Source organism: Dryobates pubescens, chromosome Z (assembly GCF_014839835.1).
Source record: "Dryobates pubescens isolate bDryPub1 chromosome Z, bDryPub1.pri, whole genome shotgun sequence".
NCBI lineage: Eukaryota > Metazoa > Chordata > Aves > Piciformes > Picidae > Dryobates > Dryobates pubescens.
Window position 1 is genome coordinate 69,434,171 of NC_071657.1, and position 19,524 is coordinate 69,453,694.

The 19,524-nt window shown below is 39.4% G+C and overlaps 1 protein-coding gene across 5 annotated transcripts in view; it reads right to left on the reverse strand.

Annotated features, from left to right (window-relative positions):
* Positions 1–1,373: 1,373 nt before the first annotated feature.
* Positions 1,374–19,524, reverse strand: part of SSBP2 (single stranded DNA binding protein 2) — a 208,509-nt gene continuing 190,358 nt past the window's right edge. For 4 of the 5 annotated variants that reach the window (XM_054178192.1, XM_054178191.1, XM_054178190.1 and 1 more), the window contains 6 exons: positions 19,267–19,321; positions 16,133–16,203; positions 14,802–14,880; positions 9,862–9,890; positions 4,404–4,502; positions 1,374–1,560 (listed from right to left, as the gene is read on the reverse strand). In XM_054178192.1, the coding sequence (XP_054034167.1) occupies positions 1,531–1,560; positions 4,404–4,502; positions 9,862–9,890; positions 14,802–14,880; positions 16,133–16,203; positions 19,267–19,321 (363 nt within the window). In that variant the 3' untranslated portion in view covers positions 1,374–1,530. Of the gene's footprint in view, positions 1,561–3,574; positions 3,661–4,403; positions 4,503–9,861; positions 9,891–14,801; positions 14,881–16,132; positions 16,204–19,266; positions 19,322–19,524 lie in introns of all 5 variants that reach the window. The other variant, XR_008463100.1, reaches the window with a different exon arrangement.

Here is a 19,524-nt window from a genome sequence, read left to right on the forward strand (position 1 = left end):
CTTCTGATCGCTACAGAACCAAAACTTTTGGGTTTTGGGGGGAGCTGGAAGTCATTAGGAACAAAAGGCACCATAATCTTGGGTTTGGAGCTTTGCCTGAAAAGACATGGCATTGCTTCCAGAAGCATTTCCCTAAGACCATATATGCCTTTTCTCCATTCTAGCCCCACCTTTCATGTCTAATAGGCTGACCCCCTTATAAAATGGCCCAGAACTTTGTTGCTCCTGTGTTGATGGGAAAAGGTTAAGATCCTCACAAGGCTACTAGTCATCAAAAGCTGACTCATGTTATTTTGGCTCAAAACAGAATGACTGCTTACTGGCAAGTTTTGAGGGAATAAATTCTGGGAGATGTCATGAAAAATACACAACCAAGTAGCAGGCTGACCTGATTTTCTCAATGGCCTTGGAAAATGCTGTTTATAATTAGGAGCAGGGGTTGTTACAATTTGGTTGAGAACCACTGAAAATGGGATATATAATAGTAAATTGTTAGAAAAGGGATCTACTGTATTCCCACTATCACCCATAAGGAAGATCATGCTAAATAGAAAACTCATTTCCAAGGGCTGAAGAAGCCCTAACACTTTATTGCTAGATTCTATAGCAATGGGAGCTCACTTACAGTAACCTTATAGTACTCTATATAAACTGAGAAGCTTGTATCAAATTCAGGCTTCCATTTAAAATAGATATTGCAGATATTAGGCTTCAATTAATGAAGAAAAATAACCTTCAGTGCTTCTTTTTTTAAAGGCAAAGTATAAAAAAAAATCCCCAAAGTTTTGTTGAAAGTTACTAAATTTCTCCAAAAAATTAAGATGAGCTTTCTTCTATTTCTTGAGACAGTACAGTTTGTGATTCACAGGGTAACTGGTATCAAACACAAGTTAATGAAAGCTCTTATAAGCAATTTTATTCCTATCCATAATGGCAGACATTTACAAAATCAGAAGAATTTACCATTTGAGTTCACCTTAAAAAATAACTTATAAAGCAGTGATATATGCAACATAAAACAGTTCAGGAGGGGAGAGGGAAAGCAAATTTTAATAATTAAAATGTAAACGTGGAGGAAAAACAATTGAGAAAAGAATAAAAGTCCCTACTTCTCATTTCTACTTAAGATGTAATGGGATAATATTTTACAATGTCCTGTGGATCCATGTATGTATGTGTGTGTTTCTACAACCCACACACATCCATACATTTTTAACCCACACATGTACATACACAGATAATTGTTTGCAGTTCCATCTTGGGCAGTTTTGTTATGCCACTCTTTACAGTTGTCTCAATCATGTTTGGGACCCACTTTCTCGACATAAATGGGGGAGATGGCAGAGACAAAAGAAAAAAAAAAGAACAAAATAATTAAAAAAAAAGAATAAAAACAAAGAAAAAGGTGGGTCTGATTGTATCAGAGATCCTTTTGTTAAACTGTACACTGGGACGAATAATTTTCTTCTGTGGTAGCTCTCTGAAGAGGGCCAACTCACTGTGGTCTTCACGGCGAGACTTGTTAACGGATCACACACTCATTGTCATGCTAGGGGAGTACTGAAAAAAGAGGAATCCATATTTTAACAACCATTTTTCCCCCCCTCCCCCCAAGTTAGTTACCACTTTCTGGACCACAGCAACGAGTTCCAACGTCAACATGAACATGCTCTTTGAACTATTCTCTTAAATTTGTACTGTAGCCTCTGCTAAGGCAGTAGTTCAATTTGTGGTACTATGACTTCTGTTATGCAAAAATACAGCTATTGATGATAAAACAACTCCCTTAACGCTGGTTTGGTGTTGTCAGCCTTACTGTGTGCTGTGCTGAACCAATTCTTCACCAATGCTTTCCGTAACTTTTCCTGCTCAGGGCTAGCTACTAGGGGAATTTAGCTGGACAAGTGGCCAGTCTCAAGCAGGGCAGTTGCATTCATAGTTAGCTGAATCACATAAATAACTTTGAAAGCTTTTTGTTACTTTATGGGAAGAAAGGAGAGAAAACACATGACTGGAACTAAACCAGGCTTTTGGTTTGTATTACTCTGTATTATCAGTTTTAGTAGGCAAGCTGAATCCAGGATCAATGGTTTATTCTCTGTGTGAACCAGAAATTCAATCACCACAATACATTATTACTGTAACACAAATTGAACTGAAGCCTTTATACAAGCTACAGTTGCCCTCAAGTTATCCATACTTCATTACAATAATCAATGGGACACCACAACGCCTAGAAGTGCACATCTATATGCCTGATTTGCTTTTAAATTGAAAACTGCTGTCTGCAGAAACACTTAATTTGGTCTAAAATCTTTCTAAGTAGAGGAAACTGTTCAAATACAAGAAGTATTATCATTATGAAAACTGATACAAGAAACAGAAAGATAAATTTGCCTTGAGAAAAACAGGTATGTAATACAAGTCCTGCCAAGCTGGAGTTTTGAGCTGGCCATTTCCAAGTGTCCAAGAATATTAGAAAAAGCATTTTGGTTGGGTCTTCCCTGTCATGTGAACTACACAGAATGGACTATGTGGGTAAAGTCTGTTTTGCCCCTTGTCATGTTCTTGATGGTTTGTCTGCCTTTAAGGCTTACTCGCATGTCCTGCTGAGCACTCCCACAGTGGTCCAGCAAAGCTAATAAGAACATGCTTATCTTTAGCTACAGTAAGAGCCCAGGTCCACTGCTTAAAGCAAAGCATCTGTTCAAGTGATTGCCTGTTTCTAAACCCAAAGTACGTGGGTAATCGCTTTGGGCAAGGAATTGCAAAGTGATCTAAAGGTGTTTGTGACTTATTAGCTAAGCATTATTTTCAAACCCCAGCCAACACTCCTGGTGAACTGAACAGCAAATTTCTGTGAGCCAGGACATCATAAGAATACCTACTCTAGGTAGCCAAGTAACAAAATATCAATCAGAAAGCAAGACAGTTCCCAAGAGCTACAATGTTAGAAAGGGACTGATACCTAGAAGCAGATTCAGATGCATGTGGCATGTAAAATGCATGGCTTGTGGGCATACATTTCATGTAGAACCCTGAAGATGATCCCAGGTTCTTCAAGGTAGGTAAATAACATCTAGGAGGACCTAGAATCCAGTAACTGTCTGGGAAAACTAATTTTCTATGACTACGACTAATGCTCCTCTTTTTGTGACCTTAGCTTGTGAACTGGCCTGCCTGCTAATCAGACTGCCTGCCTTCAGTACAAGCAATATATGCCACATTGAGAGTCAAGAATTACCATAACCAAGGATGACATTTAGTGGAGGTCCTGCAGTTACTGGTTTCTTGGCAGACATCGAAACATCAGTCTTTTGGGACTGAACAAACCATTTTTCTCCAATGATCCACACAATCTGAGTCTGTGCCCTCTTTATGAGGTAACCAACAGCTAACATGCAGAAACTCTTCCTTTTCACTAGTTACAGAAGGAAACCCCAACCCCCCACAAAATCTGATTACCAGGAAATCTATCATGCAGTTCAACTGTTTGTGATCTAATAGAAACTCTACTTGTCACAATTTCTGAGCTGAAGTTCACCACTGGCATAGTTAATGAAGTTGCACTCACTTCTGGCAGCAGTGATTTCCAATAAGAATAGAAGTGTTGAAGTCACTCAGCACTTCTGAAAAATCAGGCCACTCCTATTTAGGAACCTAAATGTGGATTTAGAAACCCAGCTTCAGGCACATGAGTAGGAAAATACTGTAGTCTTGCTTTTAAATGTATTTTACACCACTGTTTTGCTGCCTCAAGCATTCTCCATCTTAAAAAGGCATCATTGGTCTCAATGAACACTAGAGGGACCCTTTGCTTTTCCTGGCTCTGACAGCAAGCTGCATCTTTCCAACATGGTATCTAAGGGTGCTCTAATTATACACTTAAGTGCAAATCCTGTTCTAAATCACATTCCCTGCAAAACACAGGAGTGAAAGGTTGGGCAGCCACACATTGGAACACTTGTATGTAAGGATCTGTCAACTATGTGTACGCAGGCTGCTTGGATATTGCCTGACAAATGCCCATTGTGCGTTACTGAGTATGTTTGGTGTAATTATTACTGCTTGACAGATTTAACTTTCACTGACAACTGACCTCTTAGTCTAGAAAAAAAGAGTTTCTGCAGTAAATCTATGCCTCCCACAGTTTCCAGTTTCAGCTCAACTTCTAGGCATCTTTTGCACAATTTTTTTTGGTGAAATCAGTACTGTAATTTTAGAAGCTAGTAAGAAGCATGCAAGGCACAGTACTGCATTACAAGTACACTACAGAATTGTTTGTTCTTGCTGCTATTTTTTCTTATTTTCTTTAAAATGAGACAAAATGATAGAGATAAAAGTTCACAAAGTGAAAAAAACCAGCAACAGAACAACAACAAAATAGGTGAAGAAATACTTACGCTCTCACTCTGAAAAGGGTTTAGGAAGTTTCCACCCATCTCACCGTCATCCCTGGGAGTGCCAGGCTGATTGCTCATGCTCATATTACTGGGAGAGTTCTGTTAAATAAAATTTTAAAATCAGATTAAGTGCTGAAGATTTCAGTTTATTTCCCAGCTTCACCAAACATGCCACAGGCATACTTTTTATGATACTGTAGTGTGCTAAGATGCACTGGGATTGTCACGGGGAAAAAACATGAGCCTCTGCAGGGTTCTGCATGATTCAGTCACTAATTTTAGCCTGTAAATTAACGTTTTCTCCCCTGTAGCAAGAATTATTTATCTGTAATTCTTGCTTTCAGGTTATAGAGAGCATCTCCTCCTACTGAAGTCAGGAAAAGCTATAAATGACTGCAGCAGGTATATGAGGTAGCTCTATCACTGTATTACATGACGTGGTCGAGCACATGCCTCGCCATATCTGACTTAACCAGTATGCACTCATAAGGTAGTCATATGGCTGGATCTAGTCTACACAGATCATTGTAAAGGCCTGTGCCAGGGCTCCTTGTTTATAGTGTTCACAGTTTATCAAAATACAGTTTTGCAAGTTGATTCACAAGTCTGCTTCAAGTGCTAAACCACTCCAGTGAGCACAGATAATACGCAGCATTCACACATAAAAGTGTTAACCAGAGTTTTAGATAAGACTCCTGAGTAACAGTTGGCCCCTGCACTGGGCTCAGAAATACTTTCAGGAGGAGCTCTGCTATTTGCTCATACAGAACATAATGCAACAAGACTGTAACCTACCTGTTCAGTGCCTAGGTGTAACTGAAATGTTAGTAAGTAACAAAAGCATAAGGGTTTGTGAAGCTAAATTCCCTTTTTCCCCTGAAGTGCACAACTACCTCTGCAATGTTCAGAAAATGCTTTCAAGTTCAGTTACTTAAAGGGTGAAACATGGTAATTGTCACAGAAACTGTTCTGAGTCAATAGATAATACATGATTATTGTAGACACTGTAATTGGTTAGGCTTTTTTACAAAGTTGATTTGCAGTACCCTGCCCTGCCTGGAGCATGGGCAATTCTCCTTCCATCACTGCTAAGACTACTACTTATAGAGGATTTGTGATGGAAAAGGAGCAGTCAGGGGAAGGGAGGGGTGGGGGTACTGAAACAGTGAACATCACTATGAAGCATTTACATCTATCACAGTCCTTCCCTTTATTATTATTTTCTTTTGATCCCCCAAAACAGAAGGCAGTATTGTTGTCAAGATTTTACTTAACACAAACGCAAATCTGGAATGCCATAATAATTTTAACACAAACCAAATGCAGTCAATGGGCAAGCTAACAAAACGCAACTTGGAGTAGTGATCCTGATCAAAGGGATCAAATCACAATGGATGTTGGGAGTCCTAATTGAATGTGTCCTTGTTTTTTTAATGTCCTCTATTTTTTTAATGTTTTTCTCAGTTACAATCCTGACACAGTATGTCTGTTAGCATACAGATTTTTCTTTACAAAACCCAGGTGTTTTGGACTCTGAAAATGCCATGTACAGTCAAGGCAAACTTTCAACTGAAACTGGAGACATTTTGGGGGAAGAAAAAATATATCCTTAAAAAAACATCCCCTTAATTTCTTGAGGCTTCCCCCAGAACTACACAGGCTATCTATCCTACCCTGGTGCTTTTAAGATGTGCACTGGAGTGTTCACTGCACAGAAAACAGCTACGTCTTCTACTTCCCTTTCCCACCATGTTTCTGGACGCTTCTCTTTGTAATCTTATGTTGACCACTGCCCACAATTTGTATATTGCAACATATTCCACTGTTCCACAGATTTACCTCACTTCCAAGGAGAACCAAAAGTGGTGTTCTGAGCTTCACCAAATACCATGACTTAAATCAGTTACTTTTTGCTACTCTTCCAACCTGGTCTGGTCTATTCTATTCTATTCTATTCTATTCTATTCTATTCTATTCTATTCTATTCTATTCTATTCTGCTACATTAGCAGAGTGGTACAATTGACTGCTGTATATGCTGTCTGCTTTGTAATGTATTTGGTATGGTTAGGGAAAGGCTCTGTTAAGCTTTCATTATATTCCTCTGAAGGAAGATCACCATTCTCAGTATGAATGGTCAAGTATGTATATGGGTTCAGTTTGATGCATTTGTTTTCAGCTGTAGATTAAATCTAAAATTAATTACATGGAAGTGTACCTTTTTTATGCACGTCCGAAAGAGTTGGGTCAAAAAACCTCTGCTTTGTCTCTTAAGCTTTATTCACTGCTTCTGGAACTGTGGTTCTCACATTTCCAGAAATCACACAGCAACATGTCCACCAAAGATAACTAAGAAGCCTAAGTAATTGATTAACACCAGACAATGAAGTTTGCTGTTCAGCGAGTTAGTATAGCAAATATTCAGGGATTCACAACTTGAAAAAGGTTGAAAACTATTGCTTTAGTTCAACTACAGCTACTGTACCTTCATCAGGAAGTAATTCAGGGAAGTCTTGTTGCCTGTGTTATGCAGGAGGTCTTACTACACAATCCTGTCAGTCCCTTCTGGCCTTAAACTCTAAGACCAGAAAATGTAAACCCTACTAAAGGCCTTGTCACATTTATTTTATATGAGGCTCCCACACTTTTTTAATTCCTAGGGGATTTACCCCTATTTCATCTTGCTCTGTGTAGCACAAAACTTTGAAATTCTGCAATTGCTACAGTCCCAAAGGGTCCAGTTCCTGACATAAACACTTTTATAGCAACTCTCCTGGGCTGCTTGTATGGCCAATATGGGGTCTTACACCGTGGCACAAGCTGTGTTTTGATAAAGCAAGTATGTCTTTGATGCCTGCACAAACTCTATGGGCACTGCAAGAAACACTGGTCATTATTAATGTTTATTTAATATGCATCATTTCAGTTCATTTATTTATCACATCTCAATCTACTTCACAAAAACGTTTTGCTATTCAGCCAACTAAATTAAAATCTCTAGAAAATGTCGCTCTGAGTTTTCTGAGCTGTTCTGATTCCACCAAGACTGGATTAATTTTTTGTATCTCCTGAGAATTGATAATCTGCTCCTCCAACATGTGTTTTGCTCCACTGAAGTCCTAACCTGTAACTTGAGCATCACCCACCCACCCCCACCCCTCCAAACTATGTTAAATTCAGTGAAGAATTTCTGTCACTGGCAGTTTTACTTGTGAAAAAGCCCAACTGCAAGGCTAGCCAGTGATGTATGCAGGGAGCCTCAGCAAGAACAATCCTGGTAACTGTACAAAATTGGAAGGCAGCCACATAATAGTTTTGCATGCAACAGACCCAGAAATGTGCTGTTCCTTGCAGGCAGAACTTTCCTTTCAAGTTCCAAAAGCATTACATACTACTACCTGCCTGAAATTACCAATGCTACCCACACGCTTTTACTGCTATCAATGAAGGCTGCATACTGGGCACTGCTATTCAGAAGTAGACATAATGGTGTAACAGGACAACTCGGTTACTTCCAAATTTAGCAACACTTTTCTTTTAGTTATTTGAAAAAGAGAGGCACTGAATGTGATTTCTGTGAGTTATTCATTAAGGTTAATGAATTACAAGATTTCCAGGTGAATACTTCCATTGAAGTTTTCAGAGCTCTTGATACTTGTATTAGCAGATATGCTGATACTCAATACCAGTGAGTTGAATACAGGCTTTAAAAAACAATCTTGTGACAAACTAATAGAAATGTCTGGGGGTTTTTCCTTAAAAAATGCTGTGGTTTTCAATAAAAATACTGAAGAATAAATGTGGACATTGATTTTTTTTTTAAAGTACTGTAAGCTTGTTATCTCATTGGAGGCTTTTACTGAATCACAGAATGGTTGGAGTTGGAAGGAACCTTAAAGATCATCAAGTTCCAACCTCCCTGCTAAGGGCAGGGACACCTTCTGCTAGACCACACTGCTCAAGGCCTCACCCAACCTCAACCATCGCTGTATGTAAAGGTACAGCATAACTAAGGCAAAAAGATCATTTCACTCTTTGCAGAGACTGAATATGCCATACATCTTAAAAATGTACAAAAACATAGGATTGCTATAGACACTGCTTCCTCACAGGAGCAGCAGTGGCCTTGGACACATATTGCCAAGGTCCTCCTTTCTGGGAAGGATAAGCTAAGCATATTTTACAAGCTACCCTTCTCCCATACCATGCCACCAGAAGACCACAATCTGTGAAACTGTATAGGGTCCTCCTCTTCCTCCTATTTGTATATATAAATATCTATGATTAAGTGAAGAATGATCCCTGCCTTCTAAACACCTGGAAGTGTATTCTCTACGAAGTCATACTACAAGCTTCTGCGTATAATCCACAGGAATTTAGCTCAGTGTTTTGTTCCCTACATACTGGCAACTCATCACAGCTCCTGAGAACAGACCTACAGTGAGGTATTTATCGTGACTGGAGCATGTGCAGTTCATTCTTAGATTTAAAATGGCAAAGTCGGCACAGGGAGAGATCCAGTGACAGCATCACGGTACAGCAGCGGGTGATAAGCTCAAAACAAACCCATGCTCCTTTCTTGGAAGATCTTAAATAATTTAGCTACAAACAAATGAATGATAAAGTTTCAACTGAAACAACCTTTTCATCAGTTTCTGTATTTATAGATCACAAGTACGAAAGTGCAGGGAGACTGTGGTAGCAATGTATTTATTAGTTTCAGTCAGTTAGATGTGAAAATGCTGAGTACAAAACAGTTTCCTTAGTTTTGCAGGGGACAGATTTATGCTACTTTGCCAGTAACAAATAAGCTCATTAATGCCTAAATTAGTGATGATCACATATGCAGGAGTTTTATTTTTGTGGAAGAAGTGATGGATTCAAGTACAATATTATTTTTGTAGATGTAAAACCCCTGCAGGTGAAACTCACATTAATTTCCAACTATTTAATGGTTGTGATATCAAAATAGTGCTTCTTCATCTAGCTTTTAGGAAATTATACTAATGATTAAGGTATTAACACTGCCTACAGAGGTGGCAAAAGCAATCAAGTAGTGCATAAACGTAACATCCTAATGACATTTTCCCAAATTTACATTTAACTAGGATTGATTATTAGAACTATATTCATTTATCTTAACAGTGTGAAAAACTGTGACATGATCAGATTATGAACTGGATATAATTAATCATTCATTAACAGACATTATTATGCAGTAGGAAATAAGTCTACTTAGTAGTAGACTATGTTATCAATTTAGTAGACTTATAAAGTCTACTACTCCTATTGATTTATATATTATTTTTTTTATTTTCAATTGAAACTTAAGTCTGTCTGCATAGCCTCCCAAAAAGTTGACAAGCAGAAAATGTAGACATAGATAAAAGCTTCACAATAAAGACCAAGAAAACATGTTTAGAGTGAAACATTCTAAAAATCCCAAGTAACATACTCACTTTGGAAATACTGTCCATGTCTCCTGAGCCTTTAAATGAAAATAAGACAATTATTCAGTTAGTTCTGAGCTGAAGTTAATCTAAGGTTTCCTTTTCATAGTAAATATATAGTGCAGCAGCAATACTTTAAAGCATAGCCATCAATGTGCCATCTCACTTCCTTTCCCATGTGTCTCAGTAAACGTTTACAGTCAGCAGCATTGAATAAAGTTAGTCCTTTCTCTGTGTACACATTCAGTGCAAAATAAGAGAGGAGAACGAAGGACAGACTTCTGATCTGCATCAGTTATTTGGACAGAATCCTTTCAGGGTGGAACAGCTCAGCACAACCCAAGAAACCCTATGTCCCACCTCCTTGTCCTCTTAGGCATAGCAGACACAGGTAATACAATTAATTTGGGGTATATCCACCTAGGGGAAATAGTGCTCCAGCCTGAGAAGAAAACAATCAAAATCATGGATAAGTAGTAGAAGTTGATATACCCCGGAGGAAAAAAGACCACTGTTATTAGTATGGTCATCTGGGAGGGTTTCATCAATGTCTTTTGCTGATGGAAGCAGAAGCCTGCCATTGAAATTGACTGAAATGACATCAGCTTTCAATGCAGTACAAATACTGATGACAACAGTATCCTTCAGAAGAAAGCAGATGATCCTGAGGATCAGAGTAACAGAAACCAAATAAAATCAAATATAATGAGTGCAAGAATATTGAAAAGAATTTTTCACATGTTATAGCTCTCAGGCAATGCCAAGAATAAAGGAAATCCAACTTTAGGATGCCTGTATCAATAAAAGAATTTTTAGGATCTTCAGACAGTAAACAATTCCAGTAACCCATTTTCAGGAAAAATAAATTCTGCAAGAGTACTAAATACAGAACCAGAAGAATTATCAGAGGAAAACAATTAAGAAAATGAGATGTGGGAGGAGGTTAAAACAGCTTACTCTGCTTAGCCTGGCTAAATAAGGCTTCTCATCAGATACCTAAGTGCTATGGGGTTATTTTGTCATGGACCAAAGGATAAATCTGGTGGAAATCAAGAAAAGATTTCTTGCTAAACATTGCAGCTACAAAAGATACCCGATAGAAGGTTTGTAATCAAGGAAGTTTTAGATGCTCAAGAGAGACCTTGAATTTATCCATCTGACTATAAGACAAAGCTGCCCACTGCAGCATGGAAATGAATACAGCAAATCTCTCCCTGCCCCCTGGTCCTCAAAGAACTCAGGTTCCAGTTCAGATATGAAGTTACCACTAAAAAGCAGTCATCATTAATTGACTAAGAACTTCAGCACTTTCAGTGGAGAAAGTAACTAACCAAATGCTAGGTATGTGTAAAATCCTTCCATAACTGTTTCAACTTTTTTTTAGTTAAAAAGTAATGCTGAGGCTATAGAAAGTGACAGAAGAAGATGTGATTAGCTTTTACACAGTTTTAAATTTATTTGGCTGTAATGTGCATCATTATTAATTAAAGCAACAATCCATTTTTGGACTGCAATATGTAAAGAAAGGCTGAAAAATCACAAGGTGTCCTTAAGGAAAGTAATCTAGGAATTTCAGGGACATGCTTTCCTAGAAAAGAAGGTAATTCTATTAGGAGATAGATGCCTACTGTTGAATTTTAATTGTTCTGCTAAATGAGGTTTGACGGCTTAGTTTTTTTGCCATCTTGTCACAGCCTCTGCAAATTTCTCCCTTTGTCTTATATAATTCCTGTCTCACAGCCTCCCAACCTTTCAGCTACGAGATGTCCACCTCCCATAGTAGTATGGACAGCATTTTCCTTCAGAAAGTTACAGGACAAGGCTTAGTTAAGTGCATGCTGCACTGGATTAAAAACGGGCTGGATGGCCAGGCCCAAAGAGTGGTGGTGAAAGGAGTTAAAGTCTGGCTGGTTCCCAGTCACTAGCAAAGTCCCTGAAGGTTCAGTACTGGGGCATGTTCTCTTTAATATCTTTATCAACAATTTGGATGAGGGGATTGAATGCACCCTCAGTAAGTTTGCAGATGACACCAAGCTGGGTGGCTGTGTTGATCTGCTGGAGGGTACGGCATCTGAACAGGTTAGATGGATGAGCCAAGGTTGATTGTATGAAGTTTAACAAAGCCAAGCGAAGAATAGAATAGAATAGAGTAGAATAGAATAGAAAAGAATAGAGTAGAATAGAATAGAATAGAGTAGAATAGAATAGAATAGAATAGAATAGAAGTAGAATAGGGTAGAATAGAGTAGACCAGGTTGGAAGAGAACTTCAAGATCATCGTGTCCAACCAATCATCCAACGCCACCCAATCAACTAAACCATGGCACCAAGCACCCCATCCAGTCTCCTCCTAAACACCTCCAATGATGGTGACTCCACCACCTCCCTGGGGAGCCCATTCCAATGGGCAATCACTCTCTCTGTGTAGAATTTCCTCCTAACATCTAGTCTGAACCTCCCCTAGCACAGTTGAGACTGTGTCCTCTTGTTCTGGTGCTGTGTGCCTGGGAGAAGAGACCAACATCCGCCTGTCTACAGGCTCCCTTAAGGTAGTTGTAGAGAGCAAGAAGGTCTCTCCTGAGTCTCCTCTTCTCCAGGCTAAGCAACCCCAGCTCCCTCAGTCTCTCCTCATAGGGCTTGTGTTCCAAACCCCACACCAACTTTGTTGCCCTTCTCTGGACACCTTCCAGCAAGTCAACATCTTTCCTAAACTGAGGGGCCCAGAACTGGACACAGGACTCAAGGTGCGGCCTAACCAGTGCAGTGTATAGGGGCAGAATGACCTCCCTCCCTGCTCCTGCTGGCCACACTGTGTCTGATGCAGGCCAGGATGCCATTGGCCTTCTTGGCCACCCGGGCACACTGCAGGCTCATGTTCAGACCAGTACCCCCAGGTCCCTCTCTGCCTGGCCACTCTCCAGCCACTCTGACCCCAGCCTGTAGCACTGCCTGGGGTTGTTGTGGCCAATGTGCAGAGCCTGGCACTTGGATGTGTTAAATCTCATACTGTTGGATTCTGCTCATCTGTGCACCTGGGTCACAACAATCTCATGGTAAGCTACAGGCTTGGGGATGTGAGGCTGGAAAGCTGCAACTCAGAGAGGGACCTGGGGATTTTGGTTGACAGTTGACTGAACAGGAGTCAGCAGTGTGCACAGGTGGCCAACAAAGCCAACGGCATCCTGGCTTATATTAGACACACAGTGGCCATCAGCAACAGGGAGGTGATCATCCCCCTGTACTCAGCACTGGTGAGGTCACACCTCAAGTATTGTGTCCAGTTTTGCATCCCTCACTACAAGAGGGACATTGAGTTGCTGGAGTATGTCCAGAGAAGGGCAGTGAGAGACACTGAAGGGCCTGGAGCACATGACCTGTGAGGAGCATCTGAGGGAGCCGGTGTTGTTCAGTCTGGAGAAGAGCAGGCTGAGGGGAGGCCTCATTGCTGTCTACAACTACCTGAAGAGAGGTTGGAGTGAGGAGGATGCAGCCTCTTTGCCTTGGTGTCAAGTAACAGGACCAGAGGAAATAGTTTCAAGCTGCACCAGGGGATGTTCAGGCTGGATATTGGTAAATATTTCTTCATAGAGAGGATTATCAGACATTGGAATGGTCTACCCAGGGCAGTGGTGGAATCATTGTCACTGGGTGTGTTCAAGCAGCATGTGGACCTGGGACATGGTTTAGTGTTGACCCTTCAGTGCTGGGTTAAGGGTTGGACTGGTTGATCTTTGAGGACTCTTCCAAGTAGATGTTTTCTGTGATTCTGTGACTTAAATGGCATAGTGTTTAGGTTGATTTGCACCAGTGCTGGGAAGGTGATGGTGCTTTTCTTTGAGGATATAAACAAAGGGAACACTGACAGCTTCACTTCTGCCTGCCTGACCTGTATCCAGCTTGCTTGAACTACTTTGCATTGTTGCTGGTGCTCCTTGTGGCAACAGGCCAGCTTCCAAATGTAAAAGAGAACCTTGATGATGGGCCAAGATATAGAAGAACAAAGACATCTTAAGTTTTTGCAGCCCACGATTCCCCCTGCATTGTCTGCATGACCAACATTCTGAATACAGCACAAGAACTGCATTCCCAGCTACTGCCCTGATGTTAGGGCATAAGCAGAAATAAAACAAAGGTATTTATTTACTTGAGGGTATGGAAGAGGAAGGTATAAAAGCAGTTTATTTAGCTGTGGCTTGTTTCTTAAATGTCTTAAACAGTGTCTTAAACAGACACTTTTCAAGTGTCTGCAATGCTTTCAGAAAAGAGTAGAAGTGAAGACTTATCAGGACAGTCATGAGATGAAGCAGTGTATTTTTGCAGTTATGTAAAGGTTCTCCACTACAGACAAGCCCTTCAAAAAGTGCCCAAAGACAAGCATTACACTACTCCTTCTCCCTCTGCATGCATCGACAAGAATTCATCTTCTTTTGCGTGCATTCAAATCAGCACTGCTCTGAAGATGTTAATGGGGATGTATTAATAACACACTTAACAGACATATGGCTAAGTATAGAACAAATGAGCATATCAAGATTTTGGAATAAAACCAGCTTAATGCATACATCAAAATATGTAATAAATTACTTACAGGTAATTACTAAGAACGTGTACCAGCATGCAACAATGACACCTTCCCAACGCTTCCAAAGAGGAAGAGAGGTAAATAAAAATAGGTCTTAAGTCTTCACCTTTACACTACTGTGATGGCATGTTTTTAGACTGGTTTTCATTAACTGGATTAGAACTACACTCTTCTTACATGGTATTTTTCTTCCAGAGGTGCATGATGTATGCCATATGTCTCATATGCTTAAAAAGTATTTTAATGCTGTTTTTTGATGCATATACATCTTTTTTTGGTTTAAAAAAGATGGGAAGAGGGAACTTATTACAGAAAATGGCACCAGTCATTAGAAACACACAATGTTTTTAACAGTCACTATCATTACCTAATGATCCATTCATATGATGTGAATCCATTCCACCCAGTCCACTCATAGGTCCATCCGACCCTGGCCCCATGGGAAACTACAAAAGGATCAAACATTTAAAAATAGCATCACTGAACATTTTTTATAGACAATCTAGTAAGAAGAAAGTACTTCTCAAAAGAGAAAAAAAAAATATGAAGGAAAAATGGACAATCCCAGCTTGAAAAACCTAAGGAAAGTGAAACTCTTTCATGAGAAGAGACTGAAAAAACATCAATTGGTTTTGTTCACTTTTTCCAGTGCTACCTTTGTGATTTTTGGAAACTCTCACCTCTGTAGACTGGAGTTTAACTTAGGAATAATTTGTTATTTACTTTAGCACATTGTGTATGACTCTGCTAGTGGTGACCTAGCTCTGCTGCCACTGAAGTTAGAAGGAACTTCACAGGTCTTTTCACTGAGTGACTCATTAACAGCTCGCAAGCTCCACTTCTTCCATACTGGCCTCTACAGCAGGAGCAGTTTCTGAACAGTTTCAGCCATTAACCTTAAATATAGGCCTCTCCAAATCTTAAAGCCATTAACATTACAGAAAAAATTATAACATTCACTGCATAATGGTTTAGCAGTATCTACATATTTATATTTTTAAGTTCTACTGGCCTGTGATATGAATTGTCATTAAAAAAACCCCACACGGTTGTAAGCAGATATGCAAATAATACTACAGGCATAGAGGAGGATCAGAGAAGAAACAAGTTCTTTCCAAGAATTCAGATTTTTATCTGCTGAAATTTAAGCAAAAATGTTCAAAAGTTAACTAGCTCATTAGGCAAACACTTAAATCAATAGGTTTCATTTATATCAATAGGAAGTTTGTTTCTTCTCAGAGGTGTTAATCTGATGATTTTTTTACAGAATGGCAGGGCAACATAGTACTGGGTCACTTTCAGCAATTTTCTCCTCCTCTTTTAAGGACAGATACTTTTATATACAAAGATTTTGAATGCTGCAGGAACTAATGCTTAGTGGCAGCTCCTAGGATGACACCCTATCACACAGAACAAAGTTCCACTGCTGTGTGATAAACCAAGTTGTCCCCATGATTCACATGCAGAAGCTTTTAAGGTCTTTTCCATGTAGATGAATATGTTCCAATCATTATTTTCCATGTGTTAGCATGACTGATTTGGGCAACATTAAAAAGCACGTGGTGGGAGGAAAGCAACTTAAGTGTTACCCATAAAAATGAAAAACTTAAGAGTTAATGATATGTGATGGCAATGTAGAGTTTGGATTAATAAAAGGCTGTGGAATTCAGAGAAATATGTAACTAGGTTCATATTTACATTAGGTCTGTTGGGTCCAGGTGGTACTGCATTCATTAAAGTGTACATGTTGTCTCCAGAGTTGGTTGAATCTGTAATAAAAGATTACTTTAAGTGCTAATATATACCTTTAAATAAAACTACCCACCTAATACGTTTCCTGTCATTTTGTTCGTATTATTTCTGTGCCTGAATCACCGATACACAGTGGCAATATAATGGAAGAGTTCATTCCCTTTCTATCTATTGCTACCATACAACAGAGCTATGGAAAGAAATAATTGCGATGGTCCCTAAGTGACTACTTCTAGTCTCCAGTTTTATGCATGACTGTTAAAAGGTTTATAAATCACCAAGTATCTGTAATTATTTAATTCCATAAACCCTTTTTCCTGGAGTTCCAAATTACTTCACTGATCTTCAATATTCTCTATAAAACAGAATACTTCCTGTAGTTGTTTTTCATCTGTAATAAATGATAAATAGGTTCTCATTATACAGATGGCAAATTAGTATACCACATAATTATTTTTTTTCCTCATCCCTGTCAGTCAATTTGATTTTGGATGTACCTAACTGTTGAGTGGAACATTGTGCAAAGATACTAACTGTAAGGACAGCTTTAGCTGATGTATCCTCATGCTACAGTGTGGTGCAATGCTTCAAAAAAACACCTGAGTTCAAACTCAGCAAAAGCATCCTTGCACAGCATGGTTGTTAAGCTAATAAATTCTCCCAGAATATTAACACAGCTGTATTGCATCTCAGCTCTTTCCCTTCAGTCAATGCACATGAACTTCCTGGTGGAGCACCACCAGAGTTGAAATCCACGAGTCAATCCAGATAACTCTTCTGGGCTGAACTTAAGAAACCAAAGCCTAAGAATCATTAGTAGACATAAATGATTCAGTCTGATCTCCAGCTTATCCTCGCTGCTAACACACATGAAAGTCTTGACGCGTTTCATCAATGTTAGTATGAAAGAGAATGCAAAAAATGCAGCAGAGAGTAGACAAATCAGGCAAAAACCTTTCCCAAGGGAACTTGACAGGACATAGGCCATGTAATGAAAAGGTTTATTAGGAGGAGAATAGCCAAAGAAAAGTCTAAATACATCCCTAAGGGGACAGTATGATTTAAAAAAAAACAGGCAGCTTTCGAGAATCAATACCTCTATAGCATCTGCAAACAGAATAAAGAATAGCTTCGTCCTCTGTACAGAGATCCTCCAAAAGGCCGTTCTGCCTCTTTGAACCAGAGTTTTGAGGTTAATAAAACACACAAAACCCACTGCTGAGCTATGAATTCCTTTTCCAAGACAAGGTAATGGGAGACTTCTGAGTCAGAAGCAGTGAAAGCAAGAAAATCACTGCCACTGGAACATGATGGAACTGAGAATGTGGCCTGACCTCCTGCAAGAATGGATTTGTAGGTACACTGGGAAGTTAAGATCAAGATTTTTGTCTGTTCCTTAATCTTCCTGATACAGTTTTCTAAGCATCAATTGATAAATAAACAATTCCATTGCATACACAGCACTGTCTACTGCTAGAATACTAAAATATGCTGTTTAAGGAATAGGGGCAGCAAAAGCTTTCAGCCTAAAGTTAGCAAAGTGAAATTAGCATATAACAAGTCAGTTTTAACATTCAGTAAGGTAGGCAAACCAGCAGATCCTTCTGTAAAACTGGCTCTCCCCATGTTATGCTTGCTCATGTGAAAACACATACAGGATGGTTGGTACACAGGAACCCTTGGAGCTGGTTCACACAGGCAAGTAAACACCTTTGCAAAACTCTCAGGTGTCCAATTTCTGTATGTTTTCATCCTTTGGAAAACAAAGCCTCAGAACATCTTTGAGTCTCTAACTGAAAATGGGAACAACTGCCAGCAGAACCTTCACTTGAGCTGCACACAGACAGCCCAACATGTGCCATAACAGCAGTGCTGACTATTTTTAAAGTGCAGGCTGTCCATACCTTTGGTTTGTATTAAAAAAGACTCTAACTTTTAAATGCCATCTTGCACTAATTATCTTTTTCACTAATTACATTAATAAGGAAGCCCTATGTTTTATCTTAGGTTGTTTGCTGGGGTTTTTTTTCCAAAACTTCAGAATTGTATTTAATGAAGATCTTACATTGGTGTAAGTTTTCATGGTCAGCTAGGAAACTTCCCTACCCTCTTGTGCTGTAGAGTACAGCAAGAACATGTTTCAGGACATAAGGACTGAGGATGCTGGAACTGAGGTGAATGGGTCCCTCTTAGCTGGTGAAAGTGAGTTTCAAAGGCAGATATTTGCTGAAAGGAGTAGCTATTGAATACTGGGTTACAAAAAACATAATGAGCTTCATTTTAGCAGATTTCTGATTATGTCTGTGGGAGAGCACAACATCCTGCAGTTCCACTTTTGTATTACAGTCTTTGAAGGACATCAGTGGAAGGAAACACATCTAGTTGAACCTCTTTAAGCCTAGAGAAGGTAGCCATGTTGAATCCTCCCATTCTCATTTCCTCAAATCTTAGTAGGAATGTGGCCAATCTTTTGCACGCAGCTAAGGTCTCCATGTGATCCAAGTTGCAAGACACAGACCATGTTACCTGGGGTAAAAGTGGGGAACTTGAAGTTCTGGGAACAGATCACTGGTATGACATGATAATGACTCCACTGGAGCCTTGCTCTTCCACTGAAAGAGAGAGGCTAGCAACCTGTCCACATGACTTTCTGTCAGTCAGATGACATTGCTGCATGATGTTGATCAGGTCTTACCCAAAGGATACCACATGGAGTTTCTCCAGATTCTGAGATCTCCTATTTCCAAACTAGTGGAATTGTCCTGGAGAACACTAACAAAAGAAAATAAAGCCTGTGCCTCCTATCATTTAATGTGCTGTTACTGAAATTGTGCAAGAAAAGATGGGCACATAAGCCAGAGAAATGGATTGCTCTTAACTGTAGAGACAAAATGCTTCCTATCTCTGCACATAGCAGGAAGAGAGAGTGCAAGCACAGGAAAAAGCCTGATACAGCAAGTATAAACCTAGTAATTTATCATCATCTGATTCCTTATGAAAATCAGACACTAAAAAATAATTTCTGTGCTTCTTAACATCACTTATAATTGTCTTTTATTATTTCCAAGTGATTTCAATACCTGCAGGACTAGGCATGATGGGTGTTCCTGGTGGGCCTCCACCTCCTGGAGGACCCTAGAGAAAGTAGAAAATGTCAGTTAGCATCAAAGGAAAAAAACACACCACAATGAAAAATGAACACAGTACAAATAACAAAACAAAGCACCATGAATATCATGAGTTACTCTGGTGAGCACATTTTTTGATAACATAGCAAAAGAGCTCATCACTGATTCAGACAAGGCAATTGGTCAGCAAGCTCTGGCACAGACTTCTGA